This window comes from Halichoerus grypus, chromosome 7 (genome assembly GCF_964656455.1).
Source record: "Halichoerus grypus chromosome 7, mHalGry1.hap1.1, whole genome shotgun sequence".
Classification (NCBI taxonomy): Eukaryota; Metazoa; Chordata; class Mammalia; order Carnivora; family Phocidae; genus Halichoerus; species Halichoerus grypus.
This window is the reverse complement of record NC_135718.1, coordinates 106,598,873-106,614,215: the sequence shown is the minus strand read 5'-3', so window position 1 is coordinate 106,614,215 and position 15,343 is coordinate 106,598,873. Positions and strand designations below refer to the sequence as shown.

General features: G+C 46.2%; 1 protein-coding gene and 1 long non-coding RNA gene across 2 annotated transcripts in view; one reads left to right on the top strand and one right to left on the bottom strand.

The window, feature by feature from the left end:
- Positions 1 to 8,934: 8,934 nt before the first annotated feature.
- BRINP2 (BMP/retinoic acid inducible neural specific 2) overlaps positions 8,935 to 15,343 on the bottom strand; it is a 104,909-nt gene continuing 98,500 nt past the window's right edge. The window contains exons 7-8 of the mRNA XM_036066944.2: positions 12,534 to 12,756; positions 8,935 to 10,899 (exon numbers count right to left, since the gene is read on the bottom strand). Coding sequence (XP_035922837.1) covers positions 9,783 to 10,899; positions 12,534 to 12,756 — 1,340 coding nt within the window. The 3' untranslated portion in view covers positions 8,935 to 9,782. The remainder of the gene's footprint in view (positions 10,900 to 12,533; positions 12,757 to 15,343) is intronic.
- LOC144382591 (uncharacterized) lies at positions 10,915 to 15,340 on the top strand. The gene is made up of 3 exons (XR_013449846.1): positions 10,915 to 11,615; positions 12,360 to 12,496; positions 12,998 to 15,340. It is a non-coding gene; the product is annotated as an uncharacterized LOC144382591 (long non-coding RNA).

The following is a 15,343-nucleotide window of genomic DNA, read 5'->3' as shown; positions in this document are numbered from 1 at the left end:
AGATAGCAGAGAAGTAGAAAGTCCAAACTTAATTTATAGGGTAGCTGTGATGGATGGTGATGAGGGGAAATCATCCCAGTGGGCAGAGCTTTGATGTTAAGTGCAATTAGTCATCAATTTTGTGTAGAGGGAGAACTGACCTGAGGTAAAAATATAGATGAACCCGTGGGGGCAATGGTGAATGGTCAAGGGCCTGGAAGGAGAAAGATTGGAAGATCAGAGACAAGGAGGTCTGTGAAAAAGATGAGTGGGTGGATCTATGGAAGTGGACAGGACACATGAAGTTAATAACCAGCAGAGAACATCTACTATGGGAGAGGGATTAAACAACTAGACAGAATGACTTGATCACCTGCTAAAAACAAATTTCTGTCATTGGCAATCCTAGTGAAGGCATGATGGTTTCATGACCTGAATAGCTATGGGTGCAAGTATGGAGGCTATACATGGGTTGCCATTCATTAAAGCTGATTCAATGACTGCTACTGTTGAATGGAGGGAGCCCAGTAACTTTGGGAATGGCTAAGAACTTTGAACAAACACCATGGATTATTGATTATTCTTACCTTTTCATCATGTTAGCTTTTGAATGCCTTTGTGTGCCCACAGATAGTGCTGAGAATGATATATTTTTCTGTAGGCCAATCTGTCTCCACAATAAATTTCTCAGATGCTTCCAGTAAAAGCATAAAGAAGAAGTACTCCCATTCCCACAGGAGGCAGCAAGAACAAAAATGCATTGGTTGAAGAAGGGCCATTAAGAAAAAAAAAAAAGAATAAAGGGTATAGTAAAACTACATTGGAAGATGATATGCTCTTGTATATAGAAAATTCTAAGGAAGCCACACACACACAAAACTATTAGAACTAATAGGCAAGTTCAGCAATGTGGCAGGATATAAGATCAATATATGAAAATCAATTGTAGGGGCGCCTGGGTGGCTCAGTTGGTTAAGCGACTGCCTTCGGCTCAGGTCATGATCCTGGAGTCCCGGGATCGAGTCCCACATCGGGCTCCCGGCTCGGCAGGAAGCCTGCTTCTCCCTTTCCCACTCCCCCTGCTTGTGTTCCCTCTCTCGCTGTCTCTCTCTCTGTCAAATAAATAAATAAAATCTTTAAAAAAAAAAAAAAAAAAAAAAGAAAATCAATTGTAGTTCTATACACAAACAATGAACAACCCAAAAATGAAATTGAGAAGACAATACCATTTATAATGGCATCAAAAGGAATAAAATACTTAGGAATAAATTAGCAAAAGAAGTGTGACACTGTTAAGACCAAAACCCACAAAATATCATCAAAAAAAGCTAAAGATTTAAATAGAAAGATGTTCCATGTTTATGGATCAGAACACTTAATATTGTTAAGATGATGATACTTCCCAAATTGATCCACATATTTAACACAATTCCTATCAAATCCCAGCTACCTTTTTTTTTTCCAGAAAATGACAAGCTGAACCTCAAAACTCATATGGAAATGAAAGAGACTGAGAATAGCCATAACATCTTGACAAAGAAAAACAAAGTTGAAGGATACACATTTCTTAATTTCAAAATTTACTACTAAACTACAATAATAAATACATTGTGGTACTCACATGAAGTTAAACATATAGATCAATTGAATAGCATTAAGAGTCCAGATCACACCATACATTTATGGTCAATCAATTTTTGACACATGTGTCAATACAATTCCATGGGGGAAGAAAAGTCTTTCAGTAAATGGTGCCAGGATGACTGGATATTCATATGCGGAAGAGTGAAGTTGGACCCCTGTGTCACATCATATACATAAATTAACTCAAAATGGATCAGAGGCCTAAACGTAAGAGCTAAAACTGTTAAGATTCTTAGAAGAAAACATAGGCATAAATGTATATGACCTTAGATTAGGAGTTTTAGATAGGACATCCAAAGCATAAGCACCAAAGAAACAACAGATAAATTGGACCTCATCAAAATTTTAAACCTTTGTACTTCAAAGGACACTATCAAGAAAATGAAAAGAAAATCCACATAATGGGAGAAAAGATTGGTATTTGTAAACTATATGATGTTTATGTGTCATACATATTGTATGATTTCATTTGTACAAAATTTTTTGGAATAGGTAAATCCATAGAGATGGAAAATCGATGAGCAGTTGCCAAGGGCTGGGGTTAGGGAGGAGTGGAGAATGACTGCTAATAGGTACAGGATTCTTTCTTGGGTGATGTAAATATTCTGGAATTAGATAGTGGTGATCGGTGTACAACTTTTTAAATAAAAACTAGTGAATTGTGCCCTTTGAGGGGTGAATCTCATGGTATATGAATTATATCTCAATAGAGCTATTATTTTTAAAAGAAAAGAACGAAGGGCATCAGACCATGAGGCTGGATGTGGAACACAAACATTAGGCTGACTCATCATCATGTCTATGACTATGTGCCTAGACACATGCTGCCCCCACTTCTTAGAACATTTTCCCTACGTTTATTTCTGCCAATCTACGTCTTATACTTCTCACATAACTGGAATATAAACTCTGCCTTCCTCATGTCAGTATCTAAAAACCTTATGGCCATACTACACCCTGGTTCCCCATCAAAGAATTCAACTAGGAATTGACTGCAATCCGTACTTGCTAAAAGTGCTCTTATGATGTACTGTTTGAAAAAGACAGTCTAATGGGTGTGTTAACTAGCCATTCTCTTAGATACTCCCAAGCTCTATCACTGTCATGAGTTATATCATTAGAAACAAGGTACCTGGGCCATGTGACCCAGCCAGGCACAGGCATACTAGTGATATGAGTGATGCTATAATATTATATGCTCTGCTTTTATAGAGGGTCTATATAAGAAATACCCATTTGAATGGCTTATCTATGTCTGCCACAAAACTGTAATTGAAGACTTTTCCATTATATTACCCAATGACCCTTATGTAAGGGCCCAGATAATAAATTTCTTCGTTTCCAGGAAAAAGTTTGCTTCCGCAGGTGAGTAACATGGATGTTTCTTTTTCCTCTCCTTTGCCTTCCTTTGCTTTTCTTCCCTTTCCTTAAACATAGAACTATCTAATGCAGTAAAAACAACCCTCACTTAATGAGCCTGCTCCTGCCCTTTATATGCTTTCCCTTCCTGGACCAGCACAACCTCCTAAGATATATACACTGTTATTGACTCTCTTTTACAGATGTGCAGACTGATGCTAAAAGAAATTAAATGACATATCCCACCCCTCACCACTGGGAAGGGGCAGAGATGGGATTTGAACCAAGGCAGCCTGACTCCAGGGAGCAGGCTAAGGCCAGCTTCTGCTTTCACTTAGGTGTATGGCCTCCCCACAAGGTTTATTTCCTAAGTCATCTGAAAAATGTTTGAATTAAGAGAGTGTACGTACTAAATACATGTTTGCTTTATTCCCCACATCCCCTAGCTGAAAATGCTCAATAAATAACATTGATTGATTTATTTCTCCAAGTGCTGAGATCCTTGGAGGAATGACCCCACATAAATTCTGGTGGCTGTGTTTATTAATGATGCAAGGGTAGTGATCGCACAGGCTGGAGGAGAGGAGGCCAGGACTGAAAACGGAAATAATTCATTTTCTTTCTTAGATGAAATGCCTGGAAGTTTCATGGCACCTTAGCAGTCTAAAGTCTGGGCCTCTGGGTGCTTGCACACTGCTGGTGGGGATTTAATCATCTTATCTGATGTATGTTTCCACGGAGTGACAGGTACTCTTTGTCCCACTTCTGAACAGATTTACTCTGTCTTATAGGTTTGGGGGAAAGACCTTTACTCGGCCAACATGATTCAGCTGGTCTGAGGGGCTGCTTATCTGTAAACAAATTCATAAGCAAGCTAGCTGTCAGCTTGCAGAATTTTGATTTAGTTAAGTTTCCTTTCTTCCCTCTCTCCTCCCTCTTCTTACCTTACTGGTATCTCTAGGCCTCACACCTGGCCCCTATGTGGTTGAGAAATTAGCACCAAGATTTTCATAAGTGAGGACCTCACCTCCTAACCAGACATTACTGACCTTCTTGGTTTCTTAACCCCCATAGTTTCTGGCAGATTCTCATTTTAGAGTCCTGAGTGCTGCAGGAAAATGACAGGAATACTCTCTAAGAACTTGCCCCTCAAAGTGCGGTCTCTGGACCAGCTGCAGCAGCATCACCTGGGAGCTAGATAGATGTGCAGAATCTGGGGCCTCACTCAGGCCCGCTGAGTCAGAATCTGCAGGTGAGTCATATGCACAGTAAGGCTGGCGAAGCACTGCAAGGAGGGGAGACAGCTGCTCTACCGAACAGACCCGCACCGGCCGTCCCTTGAGTGTGCCTTAGATGGAATAATAAGGTGCTGGCATGGTGCTCAGGAGTCATAAAGAAGGGCACCGACCAGATATGTGCCTTCAGGGGAGCTCTGCTGCTGCCCTTGCTCCTTTCGGCTCTCCGAGAAGGGGCACACACATTGTACGTGAGGTCTTTCCCTCCACTGACGTGTAAAACATCTAGAGACCCGGGGTATTGCTTCCATAGTTATTAGAAGTTTCACAACAAATGTCATTAGTGCCTCCCAGGGAGTAATTTTCTCCCTTTCTGTATACCACCAGTGCTTTGTACATCTCTACTGGAGAATGCACCCCTCTGACTTGTTTATGCATCCCCATCCCCCACAGTATATTGTACAGTTCTTCATGGCCCAGAAACACATCGAGTCTTGACTATTCTGCACCTACCCTAGGGCCTAGCACTTACCAAAAGAAGGGAGTGGGGGAAGGATGGAGTGACAGAAGGAGGGAGGGAAGGGAGGGAGGGAAGAAGGAGGGAGGGAGGAGGAAAAGAAGAAAGAAATGGGATTGAGTTTTAAGGAATTGAAAGCATATATATATTCTGGAAGTTGGGAAGGATTGGGCAAAATTATACAGAGAGGCTGAGTGTTCAGAAAGAGAAAGGAAAGAAAATCTTAGGGAAATCTTAGGGGATGAAGCTTTTGGGTTACAGATAAGGGGATAAATCAAGAATTAAGATCACTTAAATGCAAGTGCAGAGCCAACATGCAAATTCAGGTCTGTCTGACTTAATGGCCTCTGCTGTCTCTGTGCCACACTGCTTTGAGCGGCATAAAAGGAGAGCAGTGGAAAGACCCCTAATATCTGCGTAAGAAATCCAGTCCCCTTTTCCACAGGGGAGCACCCTGGGGCCCAGAGAAGTGGATTGACCTCCTCACAGTTACAGAGCTGGCTGGTGGCAGATGCAGAATAAGAAACCAATAAAAGGGGGTGTGCCTATAGCCAGTCACATAACCTGAATTTTTCAACCTATCCCTTCCAGACCAGGGACAAGTTGTGTGTCTCAGTGGCCCCTTTGGTCTGTATTCTCGCTCTACTGCTGGACGGAGCAAGCACTCTGAGTGCGCAGCAGAGTATTGCCTTGTTACTATTCTCTGCCAGGGCCCTAGCTCTAGGTCATACATTTGCCATAGGGACAGCACAGCCTACAGCCTTTGCATGTTGTTAGTACCCAGACATCTCTGGCCCTCACAACAAAGATGGTTTGCAGAAGTTACCAGATTTGTATCGGTATTCAAACTAATTGGTGGTAGAGAAAACAGCAAGCAATTGGAGGCAGGATATTGTAATTAAAAGCCATTGAGCTGATAGAGTTATCAGGAAATCAGCAAATTGATCCCTCTATCCACAGCCTAGATGGAAACATGTCTACTCCGTGCTTAAAGCTTCTCAGGGGAGAGACTTCAGCCTTTGCCTTTCAGTTGTTACAACAGCTGATTACTTTTGCTAGATCCACTCCCAGGAAAAGATGGGAGGATACGCCTACCTCTTGGAAGTCCTCTACTCCTTCCCAGAAACGTGTCTTCCCTTCCCCACCCTCATGCTCCTGAGCCCTGAAACTGGGTCTCTGTCATCTCCCAGGTCCCAGCTGTCATTCTCTGGCAGAGAGGGGTAGGGAAGGAAGACTGCTCTTCCTCCCCTGCTGATAGATACAACCTCAGGCAAGTTCTCTAACCTCTTCTCCCTTGTGTCAGAAACTGGTAGACTAGATGGCCTCTAAAAACCTTATAGCTCCAAAAATCTAATCCTCGATTTTGCCAGTGGGTTGACTTCTAAGATGTATTTCTTCCAAAGGGCATTTTAATTTTCATACAAAATATAAGGGAAAAAAAAAAAAGATCTTTCCTATATGCAAGAGAACAGACCCGCACAATGAAATCACAGGCTTTGGAGGTGATATTTTGGGGCAGGACATTATGGAGGCAATATATTCCATCTATTCATAAGGCAGCTCTGCCCATCACGATGACTATTTTCATATTTGTGAAAAGAAGCCAAGAATTGGATATGAACTTTTTGTGATTCCCTGTATCTGAAGAGCTCTTCATTTATTTTTTTGACTGTGGATGCATGAATATGCTTACAGAGCATAGCATTATATTATTAGCGTGGGGTATTAAATGTGTTATTTAGTATTAGAGGTATTAGTCTCGAGCATTAGGGCAGATTAGCATTTGATGTATTAGTTCTTTGGGGTTACAATTAAGGCTTGGATTCCTGATTGTTATATCCAATAACTGAACTGTGATTTGGCTCTTAATTCTACATTGAGTTCACCAACATTGACAGCCCAGTACTAATTAATTAATGACAATTCTTTATTTTCAACTGTGTATAAGTATAGGTTGTTCACATCTTCTGATTTATTATAGACTTTCAAGGTGACAGTTTTGACTAGGGACAGCCTTTTCACATTGTGGCATTTCTTAGCCCAGCTTTCTGAGAAACTCTATGCTGAATCCATGGTTTCAAGCCTTTAAAAACCTCTTAAGGAATCTTGCCTGCCCATCCTTTACCCCGTCCATACCCCCTCTCTTCTCTCACCTGCTTTCCAGAAGCAAAATCTTTGGTCTGTTACTTTGACCCAAGCTCTGTTATACCAGACACCCCATCACTGTCTCAGAACAGAAGAGTCAGCATCCATCACAAATAACAGATGAGTAGGTCAAATATAAACATTTCTTCTACTGTGATTAATTAATAATGTCTTTTAGGCCTTCTATCAATATGGTACTTGCCTCTGGGCTCACAAGGGCACTCCTAAATATTTACTAATATGTAATAGTGCTTTTAAATGGACTTGATACACTCAGCTTTGTGGTTTAAGCCTTCGAGCAGGCAAGAAGTGAAAATCTTTGTAACTGGGTGCATGTATTTCTAAAGCCTTAATACATCACACCATCATCTTCCCAGAGCCTTCCTAAGACAAGGAGTCTGTGATAAGAAGACACAACACCCTTCTTAAGATAAGAAGCACAACTCTATAATAGGCATGCTTTTCCCCCCAGTCTGGTCTGAGTCAGAGACTTTGACAACTGAGGTTTCCCACCCCTCCACTGTGGCACTGACCCAGGTAAGACGTGAGCCCTCACATACTGACTCAGTTCTCGCCAGGGCAATTATCTTTATGCCACTGAAGGTGTACGCTGCTGACTTTGTGCACAGCACCTTCTCAATTGCTATCCTCCTCACTCTGAATGTTGTTGTGCATGGTGTGCCTTTAATTCATGGGTGAGAGTCTGTGCCCACCCAATCCTACAGCATGTAGACATGCAGAGTCAGTGCTAAATTCAGACTCCGATATCTATCTTACTCCTCTCAAACCCCATCACTGGAAAGTAGCAACGCCTTCCTACCCCTTGCAACCCCCTTCCCCACAACAGCACACTCCTCTGGCACGTCAATATCCCACTGATGAAGATGATGTCTGCTGGTTCCATCTTCCACAGATGAGTGACTTGGTATAAATTCCCCAAAGCAAGCAGTGGCTGAGTAGAAATAGACAGCCACCACCTGCGTCCACCCCTAGATCCTCCCATCACTCTGGATTTCTACCCTAGAAGGCTTCAGGGGAATTGTGAAGAAAGAAATGCTGGAGGCTGCTTATCTACCAAGGATTTCAGGTCCTTGTGGGTTGCAATATGGTGCCATGATTAAATAGGATGCTGAATTCTTCTCTAGGCAACAATAAACATAGAAGGCTCTTGGGCATGTAGACATGACCATCCTTTCCGTCTCCCAGTTCATTTTGTACCGGCTGAGACATAGCCCAGGTTGGGAATGGAGTACTTAGTATGTATGTGGTGACTTCTGCCTGAAGAAAATGGGGGTCATCATGCCTCCGCATTGTACTCGGAGCCTGTGGAGAATAGACAGGGAAGTGGTTCTCCAAGAGATTTGCCGTGAAATGCTCCTCAGACCACCCGAGGGAGGCACTATGGTGAGAATGATGCCTTATTCTGTGTGGTGTATGTTCCACCTGCTTTTTAGGCTGCAAAAGTGGTAATCAGAGCGTATGGGAAACTCTCCTGATGTCCGCAGCAGTGTCGGCAAAAAGGAGCCCCCAGTTAGCAGGCATTTGCCCAGCACAAAGCCTGCAGTTCCCCTTGTGAGCAGGGACTTTGACGCCACTCTCCTGATAGTGGGAAACCCTGGTTGTAGGACCTGTGTTAGTTCTCATGCCTGGGGAAAGGGGCGGGGGTGGGGCGGGTAGCCAGGTAGCTCTGGGAGAGTTCTGCCTCACTCCATTCATCATTGAACAACTCCCACATACACACGGGCACACACACACACACACACACACCCAGTCTAGCCAGACATCATTCACTTGTGAAAGCATACACTAATCAACCAGCCTCCCCCACAGCAATATCCACTATCCATGAATGCCCATGTATCACACACAGAGCAATTAAAAAAAAAAAAAAAATCCAGGCAGCCCAGGGAGCTATACTCTTTTTTTTCCCTCTTTTTCTCTCTCATTTTTCCCCTAAAAAAGGCCTTTTAAGAAAATATATTAAACCAGGTAAACTTTTACTCATATGTTCATGTGGCTGGAGCAGATTGACAAAGAAAACAATCACAAAATAAATATTTTTGTTTTGTTTTGTTTTTAAAAAAACATTTCCCTATACATCGTCTCTTTCTAACTTGACAGAGCTGCTTTCCTGGACAGTGTGGGCGCTGTTGCAAGAGGAGCCCCGGCTGGACCACGAGGGGAACATGGAGCAAAGTGGGGAGGCTGAGGAAGCAAGGGGGCCGGGGGGAGGGAGGGGTGGGGCGCAGAGCAAGCCTGCCTGCCTGCCCTTACGGTCCTCTGTCGGTGTCACCTTGAGTTTCTCGGGGGAGCCGGCTTGCGAAGCAGTCAGTGTCTGGGAGGGCGCAGCCGAGGCAGCATACAAAAAGTAAGAACCAACGTGGGGTATCACGAAACAACGCCATTTTAAGAAATCAGGTTAAAAAGAATACAAAAGTGACTCCACGGAGGGGGAGGAAGAGCTGCTTCTGTTCCTACAGAAGCCCCCTCTTGCTTTCTTGAATAAGAATCACTTTTCAGGATTTATTTTCTCATGGTTTGGCTGGTTCTTTTGCTTAATCTCTCCCTTAGCTCCTCTCCTTCGACTGCATTCATTTGAAAGCACCGACTTTACAGATTTGAGGCTGCTGAGTTGTAGCCTCCCTGTGTGAGTGACAGCGTGTGCGTGTGTGCGCATGTGCGTGCACGCGCACGCACACGGTGAGTGTGTGCACGTGGGCAGTGGCGGTTTCTTTCTGTCCTGCCTGCTTCAGTCCAACCCCTGAAGTCCCGTCTGCTGGGTGCTGCAAGTCTCAGGGGAGAACCCTGTTGGCACTAAGGTGAGGGCTCGGATGATCTCTGCACCCTGGATTCACGGGTCACCCTGGACCACCTCCCTGCCCAGCACTGGAGCGGGGCCCCCATTAGCTACAGAGTTTGCCTGTCTCATACTCCACGGGGTTTGGCAGCTTGGAATTGAAAGCCCTCAGGGAGGACTGGATCCTGCCCACCTCGTTGTTGGCCAACTTGAGCCGATGCCGGAGCAAGCAGGAGAAAAGGTCAAGCCGGACTTTGCCGGGTGGAGAAAGCTGGTTTACCCGGTCCCTAAGCTCTATGAGCTGCAAGAGGGCAGAGTCCTGGGAACCTTGAGTGTATGGGTAGTCTAACTGGAGAATTAAGTCCCGGATGGCATCCGGGTCAAAGGGGAGGCTGTAGCCAAAGACCTGCAAGGTGTTGATTTTCATGTATCCTAAGTTCTTGGAGGGATCGGTCATCTCTAGGGGCTCGTAGTAGATTGTCTCATTGGAGCTGTCATCCAGGGACTTGATTCGGCTCCGGAGGTAAACATGGACTGTCTCAAAGAAGGTCTTCCACCTGTTTCCCAAGGTGATAGTCCAGTTTTGGCACTGGGCGGCCGCGTCCACGTTAGTCCTCTCCCAGTCAGGGAAGCTGCCCTCACTCACGGGCATGAACCAGCTCTCAGAGTGGCTGCCCCCAAACGGGTTGACGTAGATGGCCATGACAGGCTCCAGGGTGCTGTTCTTGGTGAGGCAGATCTGCAGGGACAGGGCCAGCATCACATGCACCAGCCCCGGCTTGTACTTGTTGCTCTTGAGGGTGAGCAGCATGCGCTTCCTCCAGGAAGGGTCGAACCAGCTGCCCAGGCGCATGTCATTGCTGATGAAGATGGAGTGCACCTCGATGCGGCTGTCTCGCTTCTGCAGCAAGTACTTCAGCTCCAGGTCCTGCAGGTCTGTCTCCAGCCCCAGAAAGTTCTCCAGGGACTCGGCCACCTCTGGCCGGCACAACCCCTGGGCCAGCACATAGCCTGGGTTACAGCCCCCGCAGCGCGTGCTGTTGTCGGGGGCACAGTGGGCGCAGGCAGGCCCTTCCCCCAAGGCACACGGGATGGGGCCCTGGCAGGAGGACTGGTCATAGGGGCAGGTGCAGCCGTGGCTCTGTTCCAGGAAGGTGCCAGGGAAGGTGCTTTCTCCGCAGTAGAGGAGGGACTGGACTCGGTTCCACCAGTAGGACAAGGACCTTCGGGAAGGGAGGTAGAAATGAATAACGAGTCGAAGGAAACACATTGCCGTCCCCCCTGAGGGTAGGAGGAGATTGACTAATAGGCAGGGAAGGTAATGAGAAAGATAAAAGCCTCAAGTTCTTTGAATGACGGAAACCCCTACTGCACCACTTTGGAATGACTGAGTCAGGCCCGGAGCTCAGCGTCTGATGGATCAACACCAGAAACACTTGACATCAAACTTGCACTGGAAGCAGCCAGCCTCATCCCTCCCCAGTACCACCTCCTTTGCTTATTCCACAGCCTACAGAAGATTTCCCATAGCCTCTGTATCAAAACCCCTCCTGTAGTTTTCAGCCTTCTAGATAAGCTTGTCGGACAAGTGGAACTCCCCCCTTCCCAGCATCCCATCAGTTTCTTTCCCACTTCTCCGTCCCTGTCCTTTCTATTCCCTCTGCTTCTGTCACTCTGCCACCAAGAACAGGAATTTCCTATGGCTGGCTCCCTCTTCAGATTTACATCTCAGCCCCTCGGATACCTCCTCAAAGAGGTCTTCCGTGACACCCTTCTCAAAAGAACCACCTGGTCGCTCTCTGTCACATCGCTCTGTTTTTCTGTAATCCACGGCAAGGATCAGGATGGGACATTATTGGTTATGGGTTACGTGGCTTCTCGGCAAGTGCCACGAGAGCAGGGACGCTGTGTGATTTGCCAGCATATTCTCAGAAACCAGGTAAGCACTTCAGAGTGATTTGTCGAAAAAAACAAAAAGGAACCCCTCTCAAGAGCCCCTGCTGGTCTGAGCTCTCCACTCAGGCTTCCCTTCTTGCCGGTGCTCAGTGAGAGCCGCATCCCTGGGCTGCGAGGCCGCTCCCCTGCCCTGCGAGGCTCCGCGCCTCGGTGCACCACTTCCATCTCTCGCACACAGACTGGCCAAGACTTCCTTCTCCAAGGTGGCTTTTCTCTCTGGCTCTTGCTTTTTACTAGACCATGCCTCTGATTTATGTTCCACGAACGTGAATTTAAGTGGCTGCCACATAGTTAAAATTTTACAGTTTTTATGTTTCTGGATATTTATTAGATCTTCTCAATGAACAAATACCCACCCCCCCCCCCCACACACACTGCTTAAAATTAGGATATGCAGTGTGCACTTGTTGAATCAGTGGGCACCGGAGGGGATGGATGAGGGAGTGTCTCCGACCGGACAGCCCCGCTCTGCTCTCGAGGCAGCGGGGCCTCGCCTTCCTTCCCTTCCGTGACCGAGAGCAGTCACTTGTCTGAGGCAACCCACTGCATGCATTCTCACCGTATGCAGTTGGAGTGTGAGCTTCAACTCCACCCCTTTCTTTCCTAAAAAAACGCCTTAAAATAGAAATGGGTGAGAATTGGAGTATTATTAGAACAACATTGGAATCCACCATAATTTATATAGAAGTAAAATTAGCCTCTCTCTGTTTCCTCTCTTTCACTTCAGACACAAGTCGTAATTGAGCAGGACACACAAGGGGGTGCAGACAGCAGGGGAATCTCAAAGGCCTCACATGGGTCCCCGCGACCGGATCCGCCTCGCTGGACAGAGGGCCCCCCCAGCCTCAGCAGCTGTGGCGGAAGGTGCCGAGCCCGGGTCCCCGGGGGCAGGGGAGCTCACCTCTCCTTGGGCAGGCGGAAGCGAGGCTGCCGGTGGCAACGCTTGCAGAGGTTGAAGAGCCGGCGGACAATCCGATGGGTCTTCTTGAACAGCAGTTTCAGGCTGGTTCCCAGCTGCTGGTAGCGGTGCTGAAGGCTGGTGTCCATGGCCCAGAACTGGGAGACGGCCGTGGAGTTGAGGAACCGGTCATCGGGCAGCCTTTTCAGCAGGGCCTGGAATTCCTCTGTGGGCAAGGACACAGAGCTGAGCTCAGGGGGCGTCATGCAGACCCTGGGGCGGGGGGCAGGAGGGCACCCCCCAGACCCAGCCGGCCCTGGCGAGTCCCTGCCCGAGGAAGGAGGCTTCCCATCCCCTCTCCCAGGCCCTTTTATATATTTCTTTTTCAACAGCTTTATTTGGAAAATAATTAACATACCATAAACTATAGCTTTAGGATTCTTTTCTCTCTTTCCTGTCCCTAATAGGCTTCTGAATTTCAAGCCCGATTTCTGTCACTGCCCAAGCAGGCCAGAGGGGCTGCTTTTGCCGAGGACCTTGGGATGCACCACTTCCTCCCTTTGTGACTCCTTCTACATCATTCGCAACTACCATAGTTCAGTCCTCTTCAGTCACACCACAGACACCCTGGGGAAGGTGTAGGGCAGCCACCAAGGAAACAGTGCCCAGCGGGTACTGTGGATACAGGGAGACTGAGCGCCCAGCTCAGAAAGCTTCTTAGAAAACTACCAGTCCCTGAGCCCAGCCTCTCCCGTCCACATCCTTCTCTCGGACTCTGGAACACCCTTCGTCTCTTTCAAGCTTCAACTCTTGGCAGATTCCCATTCTTTCCTATGGCTAATCCAGAAGCAAGATGCTCCCTGGTTCTTGGTGCTTACTGCACGTCTGAGTTCTCGGAGCTTCCTGGGCACAGCATGTTTGCTGAATTCATGCTCGGACCTGCTTTTACTTGGGACCTGTGGCCACCGTCTCCTGGCGGGGGGGCCAGGTAGCCCTCATTTACTCATTAGGAGTAAATAACTCATGGTGGTGAGAGCCCGACGTCATGTCCCACAGGAAGCAGCACTGAACATGTCCTACCATCACAACTCCAGCGCGGCTGGGGTTGTAGGGACTGCAATTTCTTCACAACTAACTGCTATGTCTAGGACTTGAAATGACAATGCCTGGGGCCTCAGCTCATTCTCATTTCTCAAGCACCTGGTATTCATTCCTCTCTTCCCCTTCCCCAGTGGTCAGAGAATCATACCTAGTGATGACATTAACAACTAGCATGTACATAGTCCTTTTTATTTTATTTTATTTTTTAAGAGACAGAGAGAGGCAGAGAGAGAATCCCAAGCAGGCTCCAGGCCCAATGCAGAGAGCCCGACATGGGGCTCGATCTCACCATCCTGAGATCATGACCTGAGCCGAAATCAAGAGTCAGACGCTTAACTGACTGAGCCACTCAGGTCGCCCCTCATACTTCTTTTCCTAAAACATTCAAGCTCACAAAAGAGCACAGGGAATAACAGGATAAACTTCCATGTGCCCACCACCTAGATTTGGCCATTTTGCCATATTGGCTTCAGTCTTTTGTTCTGTTTCGTTTTGTTTTTTGAGAAATAAGGCAAAGAAAATATATAATCGAAGGCCCTAAACTTCCCACCTCTCTCCATATCAATGTAACCACTCTCTTGGATGTTTTATCATTATCATATATTTTTTCACATTTTCTGCAAACGTATTTATCTGTAAAAATATTAAGTATTGGCTAGTATGTTTTTAAGCATCAAAAAATAGTGCTACATACGTCTTATATTTAATACATATTATAGTATTATATTGATATAATGTGTATAATATATAAGCTTTTTCATTTTGCTTTGTTTTACCCAACACTCATTTAGTGTTGAAATGTATGAATGTACCAGAGTTATTTATACATTAATTTTATCTACACTATCCCACATGAGCCTTCCATCCACCCATTATGATCACTTTCCCTCTTTTACAGATGAGGAAATGGGGGTATTGTGAAGCTGCATGCTTAACACGAGGTCATAAAACCGGTCAGTAACAGTGTGTCTTAGTCTTTGGAGGTTGCTCTCAGAAAATGCCACACACTGGGTGGCTGATAAACAGCAATTTATTTCTCACAGTTCAAGAAGCTGGGAGTCCAAGATCAGGACGCCAGCACGATCAGGTTCTGGTGAAGGCCCTCTTCCCAGTCACGTAGGGCTAACTCTTGGCTATGTCTTCATGTGGCAGAAGCAGAGAGGGATCTTTCTGGGGCCTCTTTTGTAAGAGCACCAATCCCTTATCACCTCCCAGAGGCCCCACCTCCCTGGGCATTATATTTTCCATGTGAATTTTGGGGGACACAGACGTTCAAAGCATACCCAGAGCAAGGACTCAAAACCAAGTCCTGAATCTAGATCTCAAGGTAACATTGATATTCGTTATACCCACAACAAGCCATAATCAGCATGTACTAGGTGCCTCCTAGAACCATTCTATGTACTTCATTCATTCAACAAATATTCCTTGTGCACCTTATGTGCAGGCACTGTGCACAGGCAAGTCCTATGCCCTTAAATATATTCACCTGAACTTCCTAAGTCCTTAAACGCATCTCTTTGGTAGCGGTTATGTCCATTTGCCTCGACAACAAAAGATAACCACTCAAGAGTTGAGGTGGTGATATAACATGCTAGGGGTCACGGAGACAGGAAGTGGATGAGCCACGGTCCACGCTGAGTTCCCACATTCTAGTCCTGCACCTCCCGGCTATTCCCCAATGCTAGGGAGGAAATGTAGGCCAGCCGACT